We start from the raw sequence: 27,009 nt of genomic DNA, 5'->3' as shown, positions 1-27,009 counted from the left end.
TCACCAATAGAATGATTCTATTGAACTTTTAAGATTTGTCGTTTGGAAAAGAATATTTTTTTTAAGAAAAAAAGACAGATAGGTCCTGATCTTTTAAGTTTTTAACAAATATATCTCTGACAAAATTTAAATATAAAAAAAATTTCTTGATTTCAACAAACGGAGGACAATTTAATCCTTCTATTCATTTGCTTCTTATACACCAAACGGAATTGGCTGACGTAGTTAAAATGGTGTCCAGGTGTTCGTTATGGTGCCACGCTGAATGGAGGAAAAAGTTCGAATGATAAATAGGTCTATGATGAAAACGGCGTCGTTTTGCAAAGGTAGCTAATTTTTATTAAAAAAAACTTTGACAAGAGAGAAATTACCATATACTGCCCTAACCCCTTCATGAAGCCAGAACTTCCTCCCCTCCGAAACGAAACTGAAGCGTTATTGAAGAAGGTGGAGTAGGAGAAATAAAGTTCGTATGCTGAAAAAGTTCAATCATCAATCAAGGTAAGCAAAACCCACAACGTTCATGACCACATTCGCGTTAGGGTTCCATTTAGCGTAGGGTGCGATGCATGCAAATGCACTCTGCCATGGTTGTTTTCTATTTCAGTTTTGTTGAAAAAGTTATTGTGTCCTCATTTTAAAGTTTTTTAGTGTTCTGTGCATTGTGGGTTGATTTTGTTTTTGTTAAACAATTACAAATGACTGATAGATATGTGATTTTTGTTTTTCACCATGGAAGAAAGTTTGTGAGCAATGGTAATGGAGGACTTGTTTATGTGAATAGAAAAGTAGAAAAATTTCCAGAGATGGACATAGATTTTATCAACTTTGATGATTTGGTGAAGTTGTATGAGGGTATAGGATATCCTGACTACAAGGCAATATACTGGTTTGATAACACGGCGAGTGATATTGAATCTAGGCTTCATCTTTTAACAGGGGATAGTGGGATTTGTGAATTGTGTGACCATTGGATTAAGAATGAAGAAAAAGATGAGTTCTATGTTTACTTTGATCATGTTGTCAATGGACCTGAGTATGTAGAGGAAGCAGGAGCTGGAAATGCAGGAACTGTGAATGTTGAGTGCATAGAACTAGATGATATCTATGATAATCTGACAACATCATCCTCTGATGACGACTATGAGAGCACGGAGGGCAAACCTTACAAACATCCACCTTCGGGGTATAATGATGACAGTGATGATGAGGAGAGCAGTGGAAAAGAGAAGCGTACCAAAAAGAAAAGAAGTATGACTTACAAGGGAAAAAAAGTGCCTTTACCAAAGAGAAAAATAAAAGAGAACAAGAAGGATCCACTAAAGAGGAAGGATGCACCAAGGAAGAATAGATCAAATGTTGTTGGAAAAAGACCTAATGTACAACCAAGTGTTGGCCCAGTGTAGACCAAAGAGATGGGCTTTATTTGAAATTGGTGGGCCTAGTAATGGGCCTACTATACACTCAAACTCCACTGATTCAGAGTATGACTATGAATACCATTTATAGGATTTACATACCCCTGTTTCTTCTGATGAAGAAGCTGAGAAGCAACATTGGTCCGAGTTCAATGATGAGTATGGATTTGGAGAAGGCCACTGACAAATGAATTTTTGCCGGTATAGAAATTATCAAATGATCAATCGTAGTATAGTCTAAACCGACGCAAAATCCTTCATCAAACAAATCTACAATCTATATCCGAGAGTACTATTCTCCCGAGTCGTTCTCCCTTGGAATTGCCAAAGTGTGCATCTTATTGGTTTAGTAAGCCTTGTTGGAATTCTTGAGGGTTTTTTTTTAGCAAAGTAATGAGGGACAAACAATCAATTATCAAAAGACTTGGCTTAGGGTTGGCATTAGAAATTCCATCCTTATAGTCTATTCAATGTTGACGACAATTAGGCCTTGCTTCATTTAGTTATCCCCTAGGTATAGAGGGAATTCAAATGAGAGCAATCAACTTGAGTCACAAGTCCTAGCTTCACCTTATGGGAATCTAGCTTTAGTGCACTCCAAGCCAACTAGCAATCCCTAATTCCAAACCAACTATTGATACAACTATTCAACTTCTTCCAAGGACCAAACCCTATGCCAAGTGTGAAAATTCTACTCCATAACTAGTGTTGTCATTTTATCAAACATGTGATGAGTGATGAACGGATTTTTGATGGTATAGAATTTCACAAATGAATTCTCGTTGCAAGTATAGTTTCTAAACCAAACAATAATCCTTTCATACAAAAAGTTGTTTGTCACTAGTACAAACCCCTAAAATTTATAAACCGAAGTATTGGACCTCGGGTCGTTCTCCCTAGGAATTACAATAAAGTGTCTTGTTATTGGTTATGAGTTATTTTGGGGTTTTGGATAAGAAGCATGAAAAGTAAATGGCAATGAAAATAAACTAACAACTATAAAAGGCTCTTGGCAAGGTATGAAAATTAGAAGTCCTATCCTAGTTATCCTTCTCAATTGTGATGAGAATTGTTCATTGCTACCACTTAGTTAACCCTTACTAATTAAAGGAAAGTCAAGTGGATGAATTGACTTGAGCCACAAGTCCTAGCCAACTCCCAAGGAAAGACTAGCTTTAGTGCACTCCAAACCAATTAGCAATCTCTCCAATTATCAATCAACAAAGGAATTAGATAACTCAAGTGTCACTAATTACTCTACCTAGGCCAAGAGGAACAAAATCTACACTAAAACTAAAAGAGACATTTCAACAAACACATAAAGTGCAAGAGGAGTAAACATTATTAAATGCAAGAATTAAAGGAATCTACAACTACAAAAACAAGAGATCAACAATAGAAAAGTAAAGAAGAACAATTATTATGAATTACCTCTTATTGAATTGGAAGAAAGTAGAAGGAACAATACTAGATCTTCAACAAAATATAAGAACAACATAAAGGAAATTACAATAAAAGAATAAAAGAAGATGAATGTAGCAACAAAGAATTGAGAGATAGAAGGAGATGAAAGCATGAATTAAAATCTAGATCTAAGATTATTGAACTAAACCTAATCCTAATTCTAGAGAGGAGTGAGAGCTTCTCTCTCTAGAAACTAACTCTCACTACTAAACTAAGCTAATTGGTAACTAACTTCTAAAGTATGAAAAGTATGTAAAGTGATGCCTTCCCCTCAATCCTTCATCCTTTTATTCCTTTCCCTTAGCAATTTGGCGCCAAAATGGGTTCAGAAAAACCTCTCAAATCGCCAGGCACGTGTTGCATTAATGAGGTCATGTGCCATCATCGGCGCGTGCGCGCATGGTACGCGTGCGCGTCCCTGGTCGATTCTGCAATGTGCGCGCGAGCGCCTTGTGCGCGTGCGCGTGCATGGCTGACTTTGCTTCTTTGACTTTTTATGCTTCTCTCCACTTGTATGCTTCCTTCCTTGCTTCCTTTGATCCATGCCTAGTTTCAACCTGAGGTTACTAGCAAACACATCAAGGCATCTTATGGAATCAAACAGAAACTAGAATTCACCAAAATAAGGCTTAAAAGCATGTTTTTACACTTAAGCACAATTATGGAAGAGATAACAAAACCATGCTAATTCTTAGGCTAAATGTGACAAAAGGTTATCAAAATGATCTAAATTCAATGCAAAACAAACCGTCAAATTGGGGTTTGTCAATGAGCAAGAAGGCAAGTCATAGTGAAATGAGAGGGAAAGTCAAATTGAAAGTATTGCAACACAAAGATCTAACAACAAATCTCAAAGAGTAGCAATGAAAATCCAAAATAGAGATGAAATCCAAAATCACAAAGTTGAATTCTAGATCTATGAGAATTGATCAATTGTATCTACTACTTGAAATTGGAGAAGAAAATCTATGACATGAACAAAGTGGAGTGAGAATTGCAATGGATCTCACCAAAAAGTCATTGAAAATTCAGAAATTAGATGAGGATGAACCCTAGTGAAGCTTGGAATCTCCCTCTTCTTCTCCCAAAAAGTGTAACTAACTCTCTCCTCTCTCCAAAAAAGGAAAAAAATATCTAGATCTAGAAAAATGAACTAAAAGTGTCCTTAACCCTTGTTCCTTTGGTCTTCTTAAGCTTTTCCCGCCAAGGTGTTTCTCCAAGAGTGGGATCCTTAACTGCCTCCACGCCTAAGTCACGTGACTTCTTAAAAAATCATATTCGCAAATCGGCGTGCACGCGCAAGGCACGCGCACGCGCCGCTGAGACGTCTTGTAATGTGCGCGGAGGCGTGATGTACGCGTGCGCGCCCATGAAGATCCTGGCTTAGCCGCTTCCTCAAGCCGGCTCTTGGCTTTGGCTCCATGTTGCCTTATCCGCGCGGGCGCGCAAGGTGCGCGCACGCGCCCATGTGGAGATTTCCAAAGCTTAATCCTCATGCTTCCTTCCTTTGTACCCGCCTTCCTTCTCTCTTTCGGTCCATTCCTACTCTATATCCTGAAACCACTTAACACACAAGTCACGGCATCGAATGGCATCAAGAGAAGATTAAGAATGCATCCATTTTAGTGCGAAATAAGCATGTTTTCATTCATGAGGCGAAACTAGGAAAGGAATGCAATATCTTGTATTTTCATATAGAAAGTGTGTGGAATCATTGATAAAACCCCTGAAATCATCACAAGATAAATCCTCAAATTGGGGTTTGTCAACCTCCCCACACTTAGATTCTAGCATGTCCTCATGCTTAGAGAAATGCGAAGAAACACAGAAGACCGAGGGATTGCAAAAGTATAAGACTCATGAAGTGCAACCTACTTATATGCATGCAACTATGACTAGTGCCACTATCCACTTGGTTGGGAGCAAATTAGCCTTCTTAGGACATATGCGAGCACATGGGATACGATGGTGGTCAAAGCATAGGACTTGCCACTTTCTAAGCATGAAATGCAATATGTGCAACCTTGCATGAGGAATGCTCGCGAGAGCCGGGAATCAAAGGATTGAGCATCGAACCCTCGTCGGAAGTGTTTGCACTCCAATCACTCGGTGTTTGGGGTTTATTCTCTCAATTCTCCCCTAATCATGCTTTCCAAGATTTGTTTTTCATCTAACAATCAACAATTATTCAGTGCATGCATACAATTATCATGAGGTCTTTTCCTAGGTTGTAATGGGGTTAAGGTCAAGGTAGGGTCGTATATGGCTAGTGGACTTAGGATTTGAATCTTTGATTAACTTGAACTTTTCCCACCTAACCTATATAATGACCTATACAATTAAGTGCTAACCTAACTACCCATTCCTCACTTTTCCACATACTCATGCATTTTCTTTTCGTTTCACTATACTTATGCATTGATTCCTCTTGAGCTTCACTTTGGGGCATTTTGTCCTCTTTTCATTATTTTTCCTCTTTCTTTTTTTTCTTTCTTTTTCTATATTTTATTTTATTTTTTTTTCCATATTGTTTTTCTCATTTTTTTTTATATACAAGAGTGTCAACGCATGAGGTTTTACATTTGATCAATACATGAGTATGTACCCACTTCCCAATATTTTCAATAATAATACAAAATACCCTCTTATTCACCCAATGTCCCAAGGTTCCCACACTTGAATGATACTCACACACTAGCCTAAGCTAATCAAAGATCCAAATAAGGACTTTTATTATTTTTCGCTTAAAGGCTTGTAATGTGCTAAATTAAGAACAAAGTGGGTTGATCGCAGGCTCAAATTTTGCTAACAAAGGAAGATAGAAGGTAAGGCCGTTTGGGTGAGTGAGCTAATGAAATGATGGTCTCAATCATATAAATGCATGAATACACCAAATAATGGACATAAAGAATCAAACAAATCAAAGATCACAATCATAGGAGGAGAATAATGCACACAAGAAGGAAGAATAAGTGGTTATAAGATGTAACCACACCATTAGGCTCAAATCTCACAAGCTTGTGTTCTTAGCTCAAAACCATGTTCCAAAATATAATTCTTCATGCAACTTTGGCATCAAAGCATTTAAAATTTGCAATGCCATGGTCGTCCCAAAGTGTTGGTTTCCTAAGAGAGAATTTCATTGTTCCAACCAAGCAGATTTATCATGCGAATGGTGTCAACTAGGACCTAATCATGCAACCTATCTTACTAAAACCTAATCATGCAACCTATCTTAATTTATTCAGATGTTACCTACGGAGATCGGTCGGCCGACCTCCCCACACTTAAAACTTGGCACGGTCCTCCGTGCTAGAGGTTAGGCGCACAGGTTGATTGAGCTCCGAGTGTGCCACATCTCCAATGCCATTACTATCTCCGCTTGAAGTTGCGGTGGAGGTGGAGATATCGGGTTCCTCCATAGCTGGGCTGATTATGCTTAGAAGCCTCTTCACATGAGCATAGCGGCGTTGGTTACGCCTCTCATAACGGTCTAATTTGTTGTGAAGGTCCTCAAGGCGTTGGGCGGTCGATTTTTGTGATGTAGATGAAGTGGTAGCGTGGCCAGTTGGTGTAGGCAGTTCAATGTCCATGGTGACTTCCGGAGGCTTGAGGCATCTCTTGGTTGGAATGATATCACCATCAACCGGTATTGAGGTTCGCCTATCTTTAGTCTCCCGGTTGACGCCGGCTTTCGTAACTAATGCCGTCACTAAAGCGGGGAATGGTAGATTTCCCTTGGCATGAATGCGCCCCATGGATTGGCGGATGGCACGCGGAACGTCGACCGGTTTCTCGGTCAAGATGCACCATATCAATAAGGCAAGCTCGGCGGTGATGGATGACCCATGCGTGCTCGGGAGCACGTAGTGAGCTAGAATTTGGGCCCATGCCGTGGCTTCTTGGGTGAGGTGGCGGACATCTAAACCCTTGGGTCTTCGCTTTATGGTCCCCCGAATCCAATATGCGTCGGGTAAAGCAATGACGCGGAGGATCGCACTCCAATCGAATGCGCGGTCAACGCATGTAGCCAAGACTTCGTGGTAGGCGTCATATGCATCCATTGATGGTTCAACCCCAAGGACTTCTCGGATGGTTTCCACTGTGACCGACACTTATTTTCGGCGCACAAATATTGATGTGAGATGAGGTGAGTGGAAGTTGGAGTAGAATTCTACCACCCAAGAGAGATTGGCCTCCGTTGGTTGCCTTAAGAGGAACCTCCAATGCCTCCGGTCAATGTGTGGCATCACAATCGGACTGAGGTGAGCCGGTAAGACTAGGAGGGGTTCCGGATGGTAATTCCTTTCAATCATTCTGGAGTAGACAAGTTCGCAGTAACGGTTGGGAAACTTGTTTGAATCCTTAGGAGGGTTGTCCTTCTCTAGAACGTCAACGGGGCCCTTAGTCTTCTTCAGGAGGGGCTTGGCCGTTAGTTCTTGGCGCACTTTATTGGAAACTGGCTTCTTGGGGCCTTTCCCCTTGTCCTTTTTGATGACCATCCTGTGGAAGCAAGAAAGGAAAAATATCAAACCCAAAGAAGTGGAGATACATGAGCTCTATGTAATGAAAGTTATGCCATAGAATATGGGTATCTTCGTTACATGACAGCTGCAACATGTAACTAGGATAATGTGTGAAGAGCAAGGCAAAAAATTTTCATGTGGTGCAAGGGTAGTTTAAGCATGCAAGGAAGAAGCATGAGAAGCACACACCCTTAGGGACCATAAATGGAAGGCAAGCGAAGAAAATGGGGATGAATGGTTTGTGGAAAGTGGGGATGCACTCAAAAGTGATTGGTTGAGAGGCAAGGTAGTCACAATAAGTCCAAAATTCAAGTGTGTCTTTCATCGAACACTTGGCGTGCATCCATGAAGTAGTATTTGATTATGTGAAAGAGGGAGCAATGTAACATTCCACAATCCATTATTAATGATTATAGTGCATATTAATTGCAAGAAAATAAAGCAACACCATTCATCTATGCATGTAAGTTAGTTTGAGACCCAAATGCTCATGAAGAATTGGATTGAGAGAGAAGAGGGAGCAGAGACATCCCAAGGGAGCAACTAGAGAAGGAGGGAAGAGAGAAGAAAAAGAAGAAAGAAGCTACCTAAAAGATGGTGCAACTAAATGAGTGATTAATGGACTAAGAGGGAGTCTAGTATAATACCTTGTGAGATGGAGAAGGATATGGAAGAAGAAGAGAAGTGGAATGAGAATGAAGGGATGAGTGTGCCCTTTTTTTTTGTTTAAAGAGGGCGTCGATCACCGGCGCGTGCGCGTGCAGTGTGCGCTTGCGCGGGAAGTGAGGTGGACTAGGGGCGCGCGCGCGCACAGTGCGCGTGCGCGTCCATACGCTTGGGCTGGCGGCGCAGGAGAGGCACAGGGGTGGCATAACTCTCTGGACGAAGTACCAGAGATGGCTTCAGTTCTTTTTGGCGCGCGCGCGCACAGTGCGCGCGCGCGTCCTCGTGGTTGTGCCGCAGGCATGAGAGGGGCCTGGAGGGGGCTCAACTCTCTGTGAATTGGCCCAGAGAGGGGTGTAGAAGAAAGGGGCGCGTGCGCGGCTGCGGCGCGCGCGCACATTTCGTGCTTGCCTTATGTGGACGCGTGCGCGCCAGGTGCGCGCACGCGGCAAAGGTGCTGGGCTGGTGGCTTAGTGTAGGCTTGAGAGAGGCTTAACTCTCTGTAGAATGTACTAGGAGGGTAGCAAGGCAATCGGCGCGGACGCGCACAGTGCGCTTGCGCGCCGATTGGCAGATTTCGCCCATATGCGCGGACGCGCCAAGTGCGCGCATGCGCAGAGGGGTGGTGTTTTCTAAATTTGCAAGTGTTTACACTAGTTTTGACATTTCAAAACCCCCCCCCATACAGCCACTTAAGCACTATAGCAGGGCATTTTGCTTGGTAAACTATCAGGGAAGTCAACAAATGAAGTGAAGTGTCTATGTACAAACATGAAGTCAAGTGTTTATGTACAAATCTCAAAGGAAGATCTTACCATGGTGGGGTGTCTCCCACCTAGCACTTTTGTTTAACGTCCTTAAGTTGGACTTTCAGTGGCTTATAGTGTTTGTTCAAGAGTTGCATCCCTCAAGAGGAACACTTCAATTTCCCTGGCGTTCTTTCTTTGCTCACCATGATACAATTTGAGACGGTGACCGTTTACCTTGAAGATGTCCGGGTTTGATGGGTGGCGCAAGTGGTAGACTCCATAAGGTTCTACTTTCTCCACTTGGTATGGCCCATCCCACCTTGATCTAAGCTTTCCGGGTAGTAATCTCAACCTTGAATTGTAGAGAAGGACTAGGTCACCGGGTTGGAATTCTCTTCTCCTAATGTTCTTGTCATGGATGGCTTTCAACTTTTCCTTATAGAGTCTAGAGTTGTCGTAAGCTTCCAATCTCAAACATTCTAATTCCGCCAATTGAAGCTTTCTCTCTACTCCGGCTCCACCCAAGCTCATATTACACTCCTTTACGGCCCAATAAGCTTTGTGTTCAATCTCCACCGGTAAGTGACATGCTTTACCATATACAAGCCGGAAGGGGCTCATGCCAATGGGTGTCTTGTAAGCCGTTCGGTAGGCCCACAGTGCTTCGGAGAGTTTAATGCTCCAATCTTTCCTATTCGGCTTTACAATCCTTTCTAACACATGCTTGATTTCCCGGTTAGAGACTTCGGCTTGGCCGTTTGTCTGAGGGTGGTAAGCCGTGGCGACTTTGTGGATGATGCCATATTTTCTCATGAGGCCGTCTATTCTTTTGTTGCAAAAGTGGGATCCTTGGTCACTTATGATTGCTCTTGGGGCGCCAAAGCGACAAATGATATTGTTCCTCACAAAAGAATACACAACATTAGCGTCATCCGTTCGGGTGGGGATTGCCTCCACCCATTTTGACACATAATCGACGGCTAGCAAGATGTAAAGGAAGCCATTGGAATTTGGAAATGGTCCCATGAAGTCGATTCCCCATATGTCAAAGATTTCGCAAAAAAGCATATTTTGTTGGGGAATTTCGTCCTTCTTGGAAATATCTCCAAACCTAATACATTGGGGACAAGATTTGCAATAGAGAGAAGCATCTTTGAGAAGAGTTGGCCACCAAAATCCGCAATCAAGGATTTTTCTTGCCGTTCTTTGGGGTCTGTAGTGACCACCTCCTTCGGAAGCATGGCAAGCGTCCAAGATTGCTTGGAATTCGGTTTGAGGTATGCACCGTCGCATTATTTGGTCCGCTCCACACCTCCACAAATAGGGATCATCCCAAACATAGTATTTGGGTTCGCTTTTCAGCTTATCCTTTTTGTTTTTGTCGAGATTGGGAGGGAAAGTGCGTGAAACCAAATAGTTTGCTATTGGGGCATACCAAGGAACCACTTCCGAGATTGCATGCAAAGCATCTAAAGGAAAGGAGTCATTGATAGGAGTGGTGTCGCCTTTTGTGTGTTCGAGGCGACTTAAATGGTCCGCCACTAGGTTTTGGGCACCGCTCCTATCTTTGATTTCCAAGTCAAATTCTTGTAATAAGAGCACCCAACGAATTAATCTCGGTTTGGATTCCTTTTTTGCCAACAAGTACTTTAGTGCCGCGTGATCCGAGTACACTACTACCTTGGAACCAAGAAGATAGGCTCGGAACTTGTCCAAGGCAAAAACAATAGCTAGAAGTTCCTTTTCGGTAGTAGTGTAGTTGGATTGGGCTCCGTCTAATGTTTTGGAAGCATAAGCTATGACATAGGGAATCTTACCCTCGCGTTGTGCTAACGCGGCTCCTATCGCATAATTCGAAGCATCACACATGATTTCAAAGGGTTGAGTCCAATTGGGTCCTCGTACAATAGGGGCTTGTGTCAATGCTATCTTGAGTTTGTCATATGCTTCCATACATTCCTTGCTCATCTCAAATTCGGTGTCTTTTTGTAGTAATCGAGAGAGAGGTAAGGCCACCTTGCTAAAGTCCTTGATGAATCTCCGGTAGAATCCTGCATGTCCAAGAAAAGAACGGACTTCCCTCTCGGAGGAGGGGTAAGGTAAACTGGATATGACATTTATCTTTGCCGGATCTACGGAGATGCCTTCCTTTGATACTATGTGTCCCAAAACAATGCCTTGTTTGACCATGAAATGACATTTTTCAAAATTTAAGACAAGGTTTGTTTTGGTGCATCTTTCTAAGACTTTTTCAAGGTTACCTAAGCAATGCTCAAATGACTCACCATACACACTAAAATCATCCATGAAAACTTCCATCGATTGCTCTAGGAAGTCCGCAAATAGGCTCATCATGCATCTTTGAAACGTTGCCGGTGCATTGCATAGGCCAAATGGCATACGCTTGTAAGCATACATTCCAAAGGGGCAGGTAAATGTGGTTTTTTCTTGGTCTTCTAGAGCAATATGAATTTGGAAGTATCCGGAGTAGCCATCAAGAAAACAATAGTATGATTTACCGGCTAACCGATCAAGCATTTGATCGATAAATGGTAGTGGAAAGTGATCTTTTCTTGTGGCCGCATTCAATCTTCGGTAGTCTATGCATACTCTCCAAGAATTCTGCACTCTTGTTGCTATAAGTTCACCACTTTCGTTTTTGATTGTTGTCACTCCGGACTTCTTTGGCACTACTTGGACCGGGCTTACCCATTCACTATCCGAGATAGGATAGATGATGTCCGCTTCAAGTAGCTTAGTGACTTCTTTCTTTACCACCTCAAGAATGGTTGGGTTAAGTCTCCTTTGAGGTTGTCGGACCGGTCTTGCTCCTTCTTCGAGAAATATGCGGTGCTCGCACACTTGGGGGCTTATTCCCACGAGATCCGCCAAACTCCACCCAATTGCCCTTTTGTTTTTCCTCAATACATTAAGCAATTTTTCTTCTTGTTGAGGAGTTAACTCTTGTGCAATTATCACGGGTAGCTTTTGGGCTTCATCAAGGTATGAATACCTTAAGTGAGGTGGTAGTGGCTTCAATTCCATCTTCTTGTCATTCCTTGAAGTTTGAGTCTCCGGATGGCTTGTATGATGTGTGGTATTTAGTTCGCTTGACTCTTCATTTGCTTCTTCGACCATGCACTTCTCATCTAGTCTTGCAAGATGCACTTCGGCCACTATGTTGTCGATTGGGTCACACCGAAATAAAGAGTGGTTCTCCGGTGGATGCTTCATTGCTTCCTCTAGGCTAAAGCTTACAATTCTCCCATCTATTTCAAATGAGTAGTTCCCCGAGTAAGCATCAAGCTTAAATCTAGAAGTCCTCAAGAATGGCCTTCCAAGTAGGATAGATGATGCTCTCTCGGTTTCGCTTGACGGCATTTCAAGGGCATAGAAGTCAATCGGAAACACCAACCCTTTTATATTCACCAATACATCTTCCGCAACACCCGCTACGGTTATTATGCTTTTATCCGCTAGGACAAATCTTGCCGTCGACCTTTTTAGTGGGGGCAAGTTCAATACCCGATAAACGGAGAGCGGCATGATGCTAACACATGCTCCGAGGTCACACATACAATCTCTAAATTGAACTCCATTGACGGTGCAAGTGACCATACAAGGGCCCGGGTCATCACACTTCTCCGGTAATGTTCCCATCAAAGCGGAAATAGAACTCCCCAATGGGATGGTTTCTAATTCAAGAATTCTATCCTTGTTTATGCATAAATCCTTGAGGAATTTGGCATATCTAGGAACTTGATGGATGGCATCAAAGAGGGGGATGATTACCTCAACTTTCTTGAACATTTCTACCATTTTGGGGTCGAGTTCCATGCGCTTTTTGGCTTTCTTTGCAAGTGTTGGAAATGGAAGTGGTTGAGCAATTTCTTCTTCCAAGGTTCTTTTGGTCTTGGTTGTCTCCCTTGTTGGTTGGGCTTCATCCTCAACTATGGCTTGTGGTGTCTCCTCTTCCACTACCTCTTCTATATCTATTCTCTCTTCCTCTTGGGTGGTTGTGATAGGACTTGGGTCCTTTGCTTCCTTTTCTTTTAGTTGTGTACCGGATCTAAGGGTGATGGCATTGATGCCCCCTTTTGGATTTGGTTGAGGTTGAGAGGGAATGACACTTTGGATTGGGGGTTGAGGAGTGGGGGTCGATGGTGTGTCCATGCGTGCAAGAAGAGTTTGTAGTGTAGAAGTGAGGCCGGTGAGGCCGGAAGCAAGTGTGTTTTGTAATTCCTTTTGGCCTTGGATAATGGTCCGGAGTGTTTCGTCTTGGTTGGAGGGGGTGGTTGCGTATGTGAGTTGAGGAGTTTGTGATTGGTTGGGTGGTGGTCTTTGATGTGGTGGTTGATATGTTTGGTAGTTTCTTTGTGGGTTTTGTTGATTGTATGGTTGATTTTGTAAGTTGTATGGTCGGTTTTGTGAGAAATTTTGCGAGTTGTTATTCCATCTTTGACCTCCTCCATTGTTGTTGTTGTCCCTATTCCCTTGTTGATGATTGTCTTTCCAATTTTGATTATTGTGTCCACTTCCTTGGTTGTAGCCTCCTCCTTGATAAGGGTGCCCTTGGTTAGGATTACCTCCTTGGTAGTACCCTTGATTAGGGCGGTCATAGAAATTATGGGTGGCCGCCAAGGTGTTGTCTTCTTGAAGGTTTGGGCACTCATCCGTGTAGTGAGAGTAGCAAGAGCAAATGCCACATACTCTTTGAGGGACCAATTGTTGGTTGTGTTGTTGAGGTGGTGGAGGTTGTTGTTGATATGATTGAGGTTGTTGTGGTTGTTGTTGGTTCAATTGGAGTTGCCTCAAGACGGATGTCATCTCATTCAAGGATTGAGTTAGAGCGGTAGCTTCACTACTAGTTGATACCTCGTTCACGGTCCTTGGACGGTTGACTCTTCGCCTCATATGTTGATTGGATTCGGCTAAGTCAATAATAAGTTGCCATGCCTCCTCCGCGGTTTTATATTTGGACAAAGAGCCATTGCTAGAAGTGTCCAAGAGGGTTCTATCTTGCTCTCGCATCCCTTGACATATGTATCCAAGCAATACTTGAGTGTCGAGCATGTGATTAGGGCACGCATCTAGTAGCTTGCGAAACCGTTCCCAATACTCATATAGTGGTTCCGTCTCACCTTGCACAATACAAGACATTTCCTTCCTTAGCCTATCCATCTTTTCCGGGGGTAAGAATTTATCCAAGAACCCCCTTCTAAGTAGGTCCCAATCGGAGGTAACTTCACTAGAGAGAGTGTAGAACCATTCTTTGGCCTTGTCCTCAAGAGAGAAAGGGAAAGCAAACAACCATATAGCAACTTCATCGGACCCTTCCCGTCTAGTAGTCGAGCATATGCGATGGAAATCCTTGAGATGTCGAATAGGGTCTTGTGCGGGAAGCCCGTGAAACTTGGGTAGGAGGTTGATCAAAGCGGTCTTCAATTCAAAATTCGCATTCAAATTGGGGTGAGTTACATGAAGGGGTTGAAGGACATAATCCGGTGCACCCGCTTCCTTGATGGTAACTCTCCTTGGAGCGTCCATGGTATTAGTACCTAAAACAAAAGAAGAATTGTTAGTGAGATTGACGGGAGTATGATTAATGCCTTCTTTGAGTGACGGTTCAATGTTCACTTCTAGTAAGGTGGTTGAGGTGGTGAAAACCTCTTCACCTTTTCCAAATCTTAGCCACCTCCGAGCTTGTCTAATATGAAACAAAGTTCGTTCTATTTCCGGGTCAAAAGGGGCTAAGCTCGGATTCGGTTGTGAACGCGTCATGCAATGAAGGGGAAATGGAATTCATTGTAACGATGAGGAGTTAGTCAATTGAGCAATTTACAATGAAGTGCAACTATGTACATATATACACGCTTAATCCAAAACAATAACATGGCACACTAAGCAAAATCCCCGGCAACGGCGCCATTTTGACAAATGAATTTTTGCCGGTATAGAAATTATCAAATGATCAATCGTAGTATAGTCTAAACCGACGCAAAATCCTTCATCAAACAAATCTACAATCTATATCCGAGAGTACTATTCTCCCGAGTCGTTCTCCCTTGGAATTGCCAAAGTGTGCATCTTATTGGTTTAGTAAGCCTTGTTGGAATTCTTGAGGGTTTTTTTTTTAGCAAAGTAATGAGGGACAAACAATCAATTATCAAAAGACTTGGCTTAGGGTTGGCATTAGAAATTCCATCCTTATAGTCTATTCAATGTTGACGACAATTAGGCCTTGCTTCATTTAGTTATCCCCTAGGTATAGAGGGAAGTCAAATGAGAGCAATCAACTTGAGTCACAAGTCCTAGCTTCACCTTATGGGAATCTAGCTTTAGTGCACTCCAAGCCAACTAGCAATCCCTAATTCCAAATCAACTATTGATACAACTATTCAACTTCTTCCAAGGACCAAACCCTATGCCAAGTGTGAAAATTCTACTCCATAACTAGTGTTATCATTTTATCAAACATGTGATGAGCAAGAAGGCAAGTCATAGTGAAATGAGAGGGAAAGTCAAATTGAAAGTATTGCAACACAAAGATCTAACAACAAATCTCAAAGAGTAGCAATGAAAATCCAAAATAGAGATGAAATCCAAAATCACAAAGTTGAATTCTAGATCTATGAGAATTGATCAATTGTATCTACTACTTGAAATTGGAGAAGAAAATCTATGACATGAACAAAGTGGAGTGAGAATTGCAATGGATCTCACCAAAAAGTCATTGAAAATTCAGAAATTAGATGAGGATGAACCCTAGTGAAGCTTGGAATCTCCCTCTTCTTCTCCCAAAAAGTGTAACTAACTCTCTCCTCTCTCCAAAAAAGGAAAAAAATATCTAGATCTAGAAAAATGAACTAAAAGTGTCCTTAACCCTTGTTCCTTTGGTCTTCTTAAGCTTTTCCCGCCAAGGTGTTTCTCCAAGAGTGGGATCCTTAACTGCCTCCACGCCTAAGTCACGTGACTTCTTAAAAAATCATATTCGCAAATCGGCGCTCACGCGCAAGGCACGCGCACGCGCCGCTGAGACGTCTTGTAATGTGCGCGGAGGCGTGATGTACGCGTGCGCACCCATGAAGATCCTGGCTTAGCCGCTTCTCAACCCGGCTCTTGGCTTTGGCTCCATGTTGCCTTATCCGCGCGGGCGCGCAAGGTGCGCGCACGCGCCCATGCGGAGATTTCCAAAGCTTAATCCTCATGCTTCCTTACTTTGTACCCACCTTCCTTCTCTCTTTCGGTCCATTCCTACTCTATATCCTGAAACCACTTAACACACAAGTCACGGCATCGAATGGCATCAAGAGAAGATTAAGAATGCATCCATTTTAGTGCGAAATAAGCATGTTTTCATTCATGAGGCGAAACTAGGAAAGGAATGCAATATCTTGTATTTTCATATAGAAAGTGTGTGGAATCATTGATAAAACCCCTGAAATCATCACAAGATAAATCCTCAAATTGGGGTTTGTCAGCCACTTTGAAGTAGGCACCATGTCCGCAATTCTTGATGGTTTTAAAGAAGTAGTGAAGGACTTGTTCATATCTGAGGGTAAGGAGTTTCAGCGGATTAAAAACGATAAAGAAAGGGTTCGGGTGAGCTGCAAAGGAGAAGAATGTCCATGGGTTGTACATGTATCCTACAATAATTCTCTTAGGTGGTTCCAGGTTAAAACTTTTAAATCTGAGTATACATGTGCAAGGGACATGGGCAGTAATGCTACTGACCAACACTGGCTGAGCAAAAAAATTGAAAAATGGCTAACTATCCATCCTCAAATGACTAGGAAGGAGGCTACTGATTTTCTGAAAGATGAGTTTGGCATACATCTTCATAATAAGATAGTTTAGAGGGCACTGATAAACCACTATTTTATGGTTTATCTTATACTCAATTGAGTGGTTTATATCAATGCTTTACTCACTTATTCATACTAATTGCATGGTTTTACATTTTCCTTCTTAATCTTGTGCTATAATTGAAAACATGTTTCCTGGGCCTTTAGATTGCTAATTATTAATCCTCTCTTATTATCATTCGATACCATGATATGTATGTTAAGTGTTTTCAGAGATTACAGGGCAGGAATGGCTTAGAGGATGGAAAGGAAGCATGCAAAAGTAGAAGGAATACAAGAAACTGAAGGAACTGCTAAAGCTGTCCAGCCTGACCTCTTGGTACTAAATCGACCATAACTTGAGTTACAGAGGTCCAAATGACGCGGTTCCAGTTGCGTTGGAAAGCTAACGTCCGGAGCTTCGCAACGATATATAATTTGCCATAGCTGCCCCGAAGCCAGGCAACGCGCATGCGTGGATCACGCGGACGCGTGACCTGGCAAAAACCCAATCCACCCTAAAGCGTGGACGACGCTTCTGCGTGACTTTGCAGCGACCTGTACATACCAAAAATCGCTGGGGACGATTTCTGGGCTATTTTTGACCCAATTTTTGGCCCAGAAAACACAGATTAGAGGCTATAAAGTGGGAGAATCCATCCATTCATGAAAACAACAAACAAAAATACAACATTCATAATTCACAAATTTAGGTTTTAGATGTAGTTTTAGAGAGAGAGAGAGAGGCTCTCTCCTCTCTCTTAGGATTTAGGATTTCTATTATGATTAGACTACTTCTTCTCAAGTTCCAGGTTCAATGTTCCTTTAATTTATGTTTCTCTTCTACTTTTAGATACTCTAATGCTTTTACTTGTTAATTACTTATGTTCCCAAATTAGCTTATGAATCCTTCCATGTTAGATTTGAATATTCTATTTAATATAATTTGAGGTATTTCAAATTCATGATTATTTTATTCTATTTATAATGCTTTCAATTTAATTTAAGATTTATTCCCTTTTTGCTTTGGTTAAGTAATTGGTAACACTTGAGTTATCAGACTCAGCAGTTGATTGAAAATTGGGAATTGCTGATTGATTTGGATTTCTCTAAAGCTAGTCTTTCCACAGGAGTTGACTAGGACTTGAGGAATCAAATTAATTAGTCCACTTGACTTTCTTTTATTTAATAAGGGTTAACTAAGTGGGAGCAATAACAATTCTCATCACACCTGATAATGATAACTAGGATGGGATTTCCAGTTCTTATACCTTGCCAAGAGTTTTCTTTATAATTATTAATTTATTTTTCTTGCCATTTAAATTATTTGTTCCATATTTCAAAAACCCAAAAATACACCTTTTTCCATAACCAATAATAAATCATACTTCCCTGCAATTCCTTGAGAAGATGACCTGAGGTTTAAATACTTCGGTTATAAATTTTATTGGGTTTTGTTACTTATGACAACCAAACTTTTGTACGAAAGGATTCTCTGTTGGTTTAGAAACTATACTTGCAACGTGATTATTCTTATAAAAATTCTTTACTAGCAGAAATCAGATCGTCAAAAAATGGCATCGTTGCCAGGGAATTGCAAACATGTGCCTTATTATTGGTTACTGTAAATATTTTTTTTTGTTTGTTTATTTATTTTTATTTTTGTTTTTAATTTTTATTAGTTACTATGAGTTCTCACCCCCGTCGCTTTAAGTTTGGTTCTAATGTTGTAAGGAATGGAAGCTATAACAGGAACATGCATCAAAGTCAAAACAATCAAAGGTGGAAGGAGTCACGAGGATCTGATCAACCCTTTCGGTAACAACACCTTCCAAGATACCATGGACAACGACCATCCTACAATGCATGCTAAGACAATAGTTATGGTGGACTCTTTCATGACAAACCACCTCCACCAAATTACTATGGTCGAGAGCCATTCTAGAGAGCGTACCAAGATGATGAATATGGTGGACCCTCTTGTAGTTACCAACAAGCCCCGCCAAATGCTTATAAACTGCCTCCCCAACATACCTTTGAACCACCATACTCACAAGCACCTTACCACCAAACACCCCCATATGACCCTAACCCACATCCACCACACCAACCACCACATGAACCACACCCAAAACCACCACCTCAATATCCACCATCTCCATATCCTTATCAAGAAGAACCACCTCCGTATTATGAGCCCTCTCTCCCAACAAATGAACCCTCCTATCCACCCCAACCTCCATTGGATAACAACACACTCATCTCTAATATCATTGGTCTCACCTCTACACTCCAAAATCTTATATCCCGCATGGACCAACCCTCTACCTCCAATATTCAACCCTCAAGTTCATGCGCTTCCTTTTCAACCACATAATAATCTTCCCATCCCATCACCACCCTCCATGGAAGAGCACCCACATCCATCAATTCAAGAGCAAGATGATCCCAGTTATGCTATTGATATGGAACAAGAAAGAAGGAATCATCTTCGCAAATCCATACTTCATAAGAAGCTAGAGGAGGCCCTATAGGTGGAGGTAGTAGAGACCCTTGAAGTCGAAGAAGTGGTTGAAGAATTAGTGAAGGAAGACATCAAGGAGGAGTCTGATTTTGTCTTAGAGCAAGAGGAAGCCCAAAATGTGGAGATAGGAGAGACCCTTGAAGATGAAGGAATATTTGAAATGAGTTATCATGGAAAGAAAATCATCAAGGATGAGTACGATTTTATACTAAAACAACTGGACAAAGCAGTAATTATTGAAGAGGAAGAAGTGGTTGAAGACTTGGGAGATGTAGAACCTCCATGGAAAAGTCCAGTCATAGAACCTCCTTCCAAGACGTTTGAATTTGATGTTGAAGAGGATGTACAACCTCCAAATCATATCATGATTGAAGACTTTGAAGAGGTTGATCAAGAGATGGATTCGAGCATTGATGAAGCCTTACCTACAATTGAATCCTCTCCCATTGGACTAGACATGGAGATTAAAGAAGAAGCACAACCTCCCATGCCCTTGGTAAGTAATGAAGAAGATATTGAATTGGAAGAAAGCTACCAAGAGGAAGAGGTTGAAATTGAAGAAGTTTGCAAAGAGGTGGAAGTTGTCAAAGAGCACAATGGAGTGGAGCTTGAAATCACCTTGCCAAAGTTGTTGGAGACCTCTCCACCTAAGTTACCATCATCCTTCACAACATTCAAGTGGGTAAAATTCATATCCCTTAGCTTTTTCATTCCACTTGAATATGGTTTACTTGAGACAGATGGTCAACTTAGAGCTCTTTGTGGCGTTAAGAGTAAGAGGAAGATGATTAGTGGTTGGCAACATAATCCTAGATTCATTGTGGTAGGAAGCTCACGACTGAATTATCATGGATGGAAGAATACTAAATTGTATGGGTCTAGGAAGCTGTTTGAATGCCTTAGTGAGAATTCAGATTGCTTACCACCCGGATGGAATCATCATGATCAACTTAAAGATGGGTGTAGAATCAAGATTTGGGATCCGGGAATATATGAGTATCAATTTTGGGAGCTCAAAGCTTGTGAAGAACTACATGAAAGCTTGAGAAATTTACTTTGTATTGATAGAGCTTATTGGAAGTCCAAGCATTGGTGGAAGTTTCAAGAAGAGTTCAAACACAAGTCACCATGACAAGGAGCTCACCAAATGTCCAACTTAAGGACTTTAACTAAAAGTGCTAGGTGGGAGACAACCCACCATGGTATGATTGTTCTTCTTCAATCTTAGTTTTATTTTGTTTTGTTTTATTATTAGTTTTATTTTATTCTATTTTTCTTAATGTTCATTCATAATTTCTGCATAGTCATCTGCATTCTGTATTTACATTTGCATTCTACATATAAAAAAAAAGAGCACGCGACGTGTTAGCGTTGCTGACGCGTCTGCGTCATAGTGCATTAGAAACAAGAAGAGAAGAAGCAGAGAGTCACGTGAAAGCGTGGCTGGAGGCGTGCCTTAGGCACAAACATGCCCACGCGTCCGCATCACCCACGCGACCACGTGGTCCTGCAAAATCGACGTAAATGGGTGTATGGTAGCAAGTTATGGTGGAGTAGGGTTGGAATGATGCTGGAAGCACAAGCCCTATCACGCGACCGCGTGCCCCACGCGGCTGCGTCGTTTTCAAAATATGGTCATTCACGTGATCGCATCACCCCAAATTTGGCAAATTGCATTTAAAACAGAGAGTTGTGCGTACGCGAGGCTGAACTCGCGCCAATAGCACAAATCAGGTCACGCGATCGCGTGACCCAGGCGTCCGCGTCACTTGAACTTATCGACGCGATCGCGTGACCCACGCGTCCGCGTCACAAGCGACGCACAGCTTATCCAGATCAGCGCTTAATATCTTATCTTTTCCTTCCCAAATCTAAATCTTTTCTTTTCCTTCTTATTTCTTTCTTCTTTCTTCTTTCTTCTTTATTCTTTTTTCCCTTTTTACTTTCTCCCTCTTTCTTTATCATCATCATCAAGGTTGTTTCTTTTCTTCTTCCCTTTTTTACTTTTTCATTATTATTTTTTTTATGTATTCTTCTTCTTTTTCTTTTTACTTTTATTATCTATGTTTCCTTTTTCTTTCTTTTTCTTTTTGCATTATTTTAATTGGTGTTAGAAATTTATTTGGGTGATTATTTATTTTCTATAATTGCTTGTGAATTATTAAGGAGTTGTTTGACAATTATCAATTCTTTTAGGGATGTTTGCATGTTCAAAAATTCAATACTTTCAATAACATATTTGCTATGCATGCTAAGTGTTTGTGAAAAAGCCGTATGGCATTGTGCATTATTTTTAAATTATTCTATTCTACTACTCTAATGCCTGTTTTTCACAAAACTCGTTTTATATTTTATTAATTAAATATAATTGTCAATACAAACAGGTTGTTAGTTTGAAAGGGTTGGTAATCTAACTTGGACATTGAATGCTTGATCTATGCTACTCACGCCTTTGCCGGCATGCCAATAAACATCTTGCATTTAATTACCATCACATGCACTTGCTATATTACCTTTGATGAACTTTTCACATGTAGTCTAGACCATGTGTTAACGACATCCTTCTTTACCGTGCATTGATTATCACCCATAATATTCGCTCCCTTGCTCGAACCATTAGCTTTACATATTACTTTCTTTTTTCTTTTTCAGGATGGCCACCAAGAAAGATAAAGAGAAAGCTACTCCGAAACCACTGGTAAGGAAAGGAACAAAAAAAAAAAGAGCACTAACTGCAGAGCCACCCGTCCACTTGCACATCTCAGCATGCACCGAGGACGGTGCAATCTTTAAGTGCGGGGAGGTCGATACCGACTTCCGTAGGTTAGTCACCTTCTTCTCAACACCAATGTTTTATTTTCTTTGTTAGTTCATTGTTGCATTTGCATGTTTAATTGCATATTTGTTTGATTTTGTGCATATTTTACCACTTGGTTAAAGTAATATTTTCTTTTTCAAGAAACTATTTATAACATTTCACTAATTTTAATTAAACTTTTTTTGTTAAACTTGTTTGAAGGAATATTATACTGGAACATGGTTTAGAGCTCGAACACACAAAACCAGTGAGATTTTGAGCCTAATTGATTGGTTGTATTTTATCAACCAATATTTTATTTTTGGTGTGTGTTTTTCTCTCTAAAATTGTGATCTTTGTCTTGCTTGATTCGATATTTCCATTGTTTAATATATGCATGCACTTATGTGATTGAGGCCTTGTTTCACTAAGCTTACATACCCATATAGCCTTAACCTTTCATTATCCTTTACAAATCAATTTGAGCCTATTTTACCCCTTTTATTCTTTACTTTAGCACATCATTAACTCTAAGCGGAAAATAATAATGTCCTTAATATGAATCCTTGGTTAGCTTAGACTAGTGAGAGTGCTCATGAATTAAGTGTGGGAAAAAGTGAGTTTGGAAACATTTGGTTTAAGAATTGGGTGTTATATATCTTTATGAAAATGTGAAAGAAATGTTTATTACATGTTCATGCATTCAATAATTTAATCATATGCATTTAAAAAAATAAAAGAAAAAAATAATAATAAAAAAATAAAAAAAAAAGAGAAAAAGAAAAGAAAAGAAAAAAGAGAGCAAAAGAAAAAAAAAGAGCAAATAAGTAAAAGGGGACAAAATGCCCCAAAGTAAATGGTGAAAGCAATGCATATGTACTGTACTTGAAATTAGAATGCAAGAATATGTGGAAAACATGGTTAATGGATTGTTAGATGTGGTATTATGATTACATGGATTGTCTAAAGTTAGGTGGAAAGTTTAAGTTAATTAAGGATTCAGATTTTAGTCCACTTGGCCAAATACAATCCTACCTTGACCCTAACCCCATTACAACCCTTAAAAGACCTCTTGATATGTGTATTTGTGCATTAAATCATTGTTGATTGTTAGATGAAGAGCAATCCTTAGAAAGCAAGATTAGTATAGAATTGAGAGATCGAACCTTAAACACCTGAGCGATTAGAGTGCATACACTTCCAGTGAGGGTTCGATGCTCGATTCCTTGTTCCCGGCTTTCATGAGCTATTTTCTTCTGCAAGTCCACTTGTACTTTATTTTGTGATTTGAATTAGTGAAATCCAGTTCATATTTATTCTTGGGGAATTTGTTTACTTTTAACCAAGTAGGTAGAAACATTTTGCATGTAGTTGCATTCATATAGATAGGTTGCATTTAATACATTCTACCATTCCTCTTCACTTTTATAGCTTCTCTTGAGCTTAGCATGAGGACATGCTAATGTTTAAATGTGGGGAGATTGATAAACCACTATTTTATGGTTTATCTTATGCTCAATTGAGTGGTTTATATCAATTCTTTACTCACTTATTCATACCAATTGCATGGTTTTACATTTTCCTTCTTAATCTTGTGCTATGATTGAAAACATATTTCCTGGGCCTTTAGATTGCTAATTATTAATCCTCTCTTATTATCATTCGATACCGTGATATGTGTGTTAAGTATTTTCAGAGATTACAGGGCAGGAATGGCTTAGAGGATGGAAAGGAAGCATGCAAAAGTAGAAGGAATACAAGAAACTGAAGGAACTGCTAAAGCTGTCCAGCCTGACCTCTTGGTACAAAATCGACCATAACTTGAGTTACAGAGGTCTAAATAACGTGGTTCTAGTTGCGTTGGAAAGCTAACGTCTGGGGCTTCACAACGATATATAATTTGCCATATCTTCCTCGAAGCCCGGTGACGCGCACGCGTGGATCACGCGGACGCGTGAAATAGCAAAAACCCAATCCATGCTAACGCGTGGACGACGCTTCCGCGTGACTTTGCAGCGACCTGTACGTACCAGAAATCGCTGGGGGCGGTTTCTGAGCTATTTTTGACCCAGTTTTTGGCCCAGAAAATATAGATTAGAGGCTATAAAGTGGGGGAATCCATCCATTCATGAAAACAACAAACAAAAATACAACATTCATAATTCACAAATTTAGGTTTTAGATGTAGTTTTAGAGAGAGAGGCTCTCTCCTCTCTCTTAGGATTTAGGATTAGGATTAGGATTTAGGATTTCTATTATGATTAGACTACTTTTTCTAAAGTTCCAAGTTCAATGTTCCTTTAATTTATGTTTCTCTTCTACTTTTAGATACTCTAATGCTTTTACTTGTTAATTACTTATGTTGCTGATGAGAGAACTTTTGCGTGGTCTAGAAATTTGCGGATAAATCCTCGTTGCAAGTATAGTTTCTAAACCTTCAAAAGTCCGTTCATATAAACGTTTTGGTTGTCACAAGTAACAAACTCCTAAATAAATTGATAATTTCCTCTTCCTGCAACATAATTGTAACCAGACTCATAGCGATGGGGCTGAGAACTCATGATAGCAAATAAAAATTTAAAAACGAAAATAAAAACAAATTGAAATTAAAAGGTTATTGAAATTTAAATTTGAAATTTTGAATTTTAAATATTGAAATTTGATTTTTGAAATAAGATAAGATAAGATTTTGAAAAAGATATGATTTTTTTGAAAAAGATTTAAATTTAGAAAATTGAAAATTAAATTTTGAATTTTTGAATTTAATAAGGAAAGAGAAAAACAATAAAATGACACCAAATGTAAAATTTTTTTTTGATCAAAATGAAGAAAACAACTAAGAACAACTTAAAGGTCAAGATGAACACGAAGAACAACTTGAAGATCAAAATGAACACCAAAAACAAATTTTTGAAAAATTTTTAATAACTAAATAAAAACCAATAACCTCTTAATTTATGAAAAAGCAAAAATAAAAAAAAAACAAATAATCAAGTAAAAAGCAAATATTTACAATAACCAATAATAAGGCACACGTTTGCAATTCCCCCGCAACGACGCCATTTTGATGAGAGAACTTTTGCGTGGTCTAGAAATTTGCGGATAAATCCTCATTGCAAGTATAGTTTCTAAACCTTCAAAAGTCCTTTCATATAAACGTTTTAGTTGTCACAAGTAACAAACTCCTAAATAAATTGATAACCGAAGTATTCAAACCTCGGGTCGTCTTCTCAAGGAATTGCAGGAAGGTGTTCTTATTATTGGTTATGAGTCTTGTAAATTGGGGGTTTTGGAAGTAAGGAAGCAGTATGTTGAATGATAAGAAGAATAAAATAAATAAATAATTATAGAATAGACTCTTGGTAAGGTATGGAAACTGGAAGTCCTATCCTGGTTATCCTTATCAATTGTGATGAGAATTAGATTTTTTTCCGACTTTGTTAACCTCTAACTATGAAGGTAAGTTAAGTGGATGAATTAATTTTTATTCCTCAGATCCTAGTCTTTCCTTGGGAAAAGTTAGAGTTATTAGAACTTAAATTAATTCTTGAAGAATTCCAATTTTCAATCAACAATGAGTTTGATAACTCAAGAGTCACCAATTATTTAACCAAAGCCAAAAGGGGAAAATATCTAAATTAAATTAAAAGCATTTATAAATAAAGCAAAGCAAAATTAAATCTAAAAATACCTCGAATTGCATTAATAATAGAAGATCAATCTAAACATAAAGAGTTCATAAATAAAATTGAGAAAAGAAATAAAAAGAACATTGAACCTGTGATGAAGAAGAAATAATCCTAAATCCTAAAACTAAATCCTAAGAGAGAGGAGAGAACCTCTCTCTCTAAAAACTACATCTACTCCTAAAATTGTGAATGTGAAAGCTTCCTTATGAATGGATGCATTCCCCCACTTTATAGCCTTCAATCTGTGCTTTCTGGGCCAAAAACTGGGTCAGAAACAACCCAGAAATTGCTGGTTGCGAAATCTGCCACGCTGGTTTTTCGTCACTGCAACGTGTCTGCATGGAACACGCGTTCGCGTTGCCTAGCGTTAGGGCAACTATGGCATATTATATATTAAATCGAAACCCCGGACGTTAGCTTTCCAACTCAACTAGAACCGCATCGTTTGGACCTCTGTAGCTAAATTTATAGCCGTTTGAGTGCAAAGAGGTCAGGCTGGACAGCTTAGCAATTTCTCTAACTTCTTGTATTCCTTCCACTTTTGCATGCTTCCTTTCCATCCTCTGAGCCATTCCTGCCCTGTAATCTCTGAAATCACTTAACACACATATCAAGGCATCTAATGGTGATAAGGGGAAATTAATTTTTGGTAATTAAAAGCCTCGGGAAGCAAGTTTCCAATTATAGAATAAAATTAGGAAGGAAATATAAAACCATGCAAATATTATGAATAAGTGGGTAGAGAGTTGATAAAATCCACTCAATTGAGCACAAAATAAACCATAAAATAGTGGTTTATCAGTTGCCAAATTAGCTTGTGAATCCTTCCATGTTAGATTTGAATATTCTATTTAATATAATTTGAGGTATTTCAGATTCATGATTGTTTTATTCTATTTATAATGCTTTCAATTTAATTTAAGATTTATTCCCTTTTTGCTTTGGTTAAGTAATTGGTAACACATGAGTTATCAGACTCAGCAGTTGATTGAAAATTGGGAATTGCTGATTGATTTGGATCCCTCTAAAGCTAGTCTTTCCACAGGAGTTGACTAGGACTTGAGGAATCAAATTAATTAGTCCACTTGACTTTCCTTTATTTAATAAGGGTTAACTAAGTGGGAGCAATAACAATTCTCATCACACCTGATAAGGATAACTAGGATGGGATTTTCAGTTCTTATACCTTGCCAAGAGTTTTCTTTATAATTATTAATTTATTTTTCTTGCCATTTAAATTATTTGTTTCTTATTTCAAAAACCCAAAAATACACCTTTTTCCATAACCAATAATAAATCATACTTCCCTGCAATTCTTTGAGAAGACGACCCGAG

The 27,009-nt window shown here is 39.8% G+C and overlaps 1 protein-coding gene across 2 annotated transcripts; it reads left to right on the top strand.

Annotated features, from left to right (window-relative positions):
* The first annotated feature begins 241 nt into the window (after positions 1 to 241).
* Positions 242 to 21,947, top strand: LOC112742091 (uncharacterized). 2 transcript variants are annotated; one of them, XR_011870921.1, is made up of 3 exons: positions 242 to 326; positions 404 to 501; positions 21,841 to 21,947. XR_011870921.1 is itself a non-coding variant. In XM_025791323.3 (2 exons), exon 2 carries the CDS (start codon positions 699 to 701, stop codon positions 1,404 to 1,406), a length of 708 nt encoding a protein of 235 aa, XP_025647108.1. In that variant the 5' UTR covers positions 242 to 326; positions 404 to 698; the 3' UTR covers positions 1,407 to 1,477. The 2 variants fall into 2 exon arrangements, 1 of the variants encoding a protein (XP_025647108.1); XM_025791323.3 differs by lacking the exon at positions 21,841 to 21,947 and having other exon boundaries at positions 404 to 1,477.
* Positions 21,948 to 27,009: the final 5,062 nt, after the last annotated feature.

The sequence above is a fragment of the Arachis hypogaea genome, chromosome 14 (genome assembly GCF_003086295.3).
Source record: "Arachis hypogaea cultivar Tifrunner chromosome 14, arahy.Tifrunner.gnm2.J5K5, whole genome shotgun sequence".
Taxonomy (NCBI): domain Eukaryota; kingdom Viridiplantae; phylum Streptophyta; class Magnoliopsida; order Fabales; family Fabaceae; genus Arachis; species Arachis hypogaea.
This window is presented reverse-complemented; position numbering and strand designations above follow the sequence as displayed.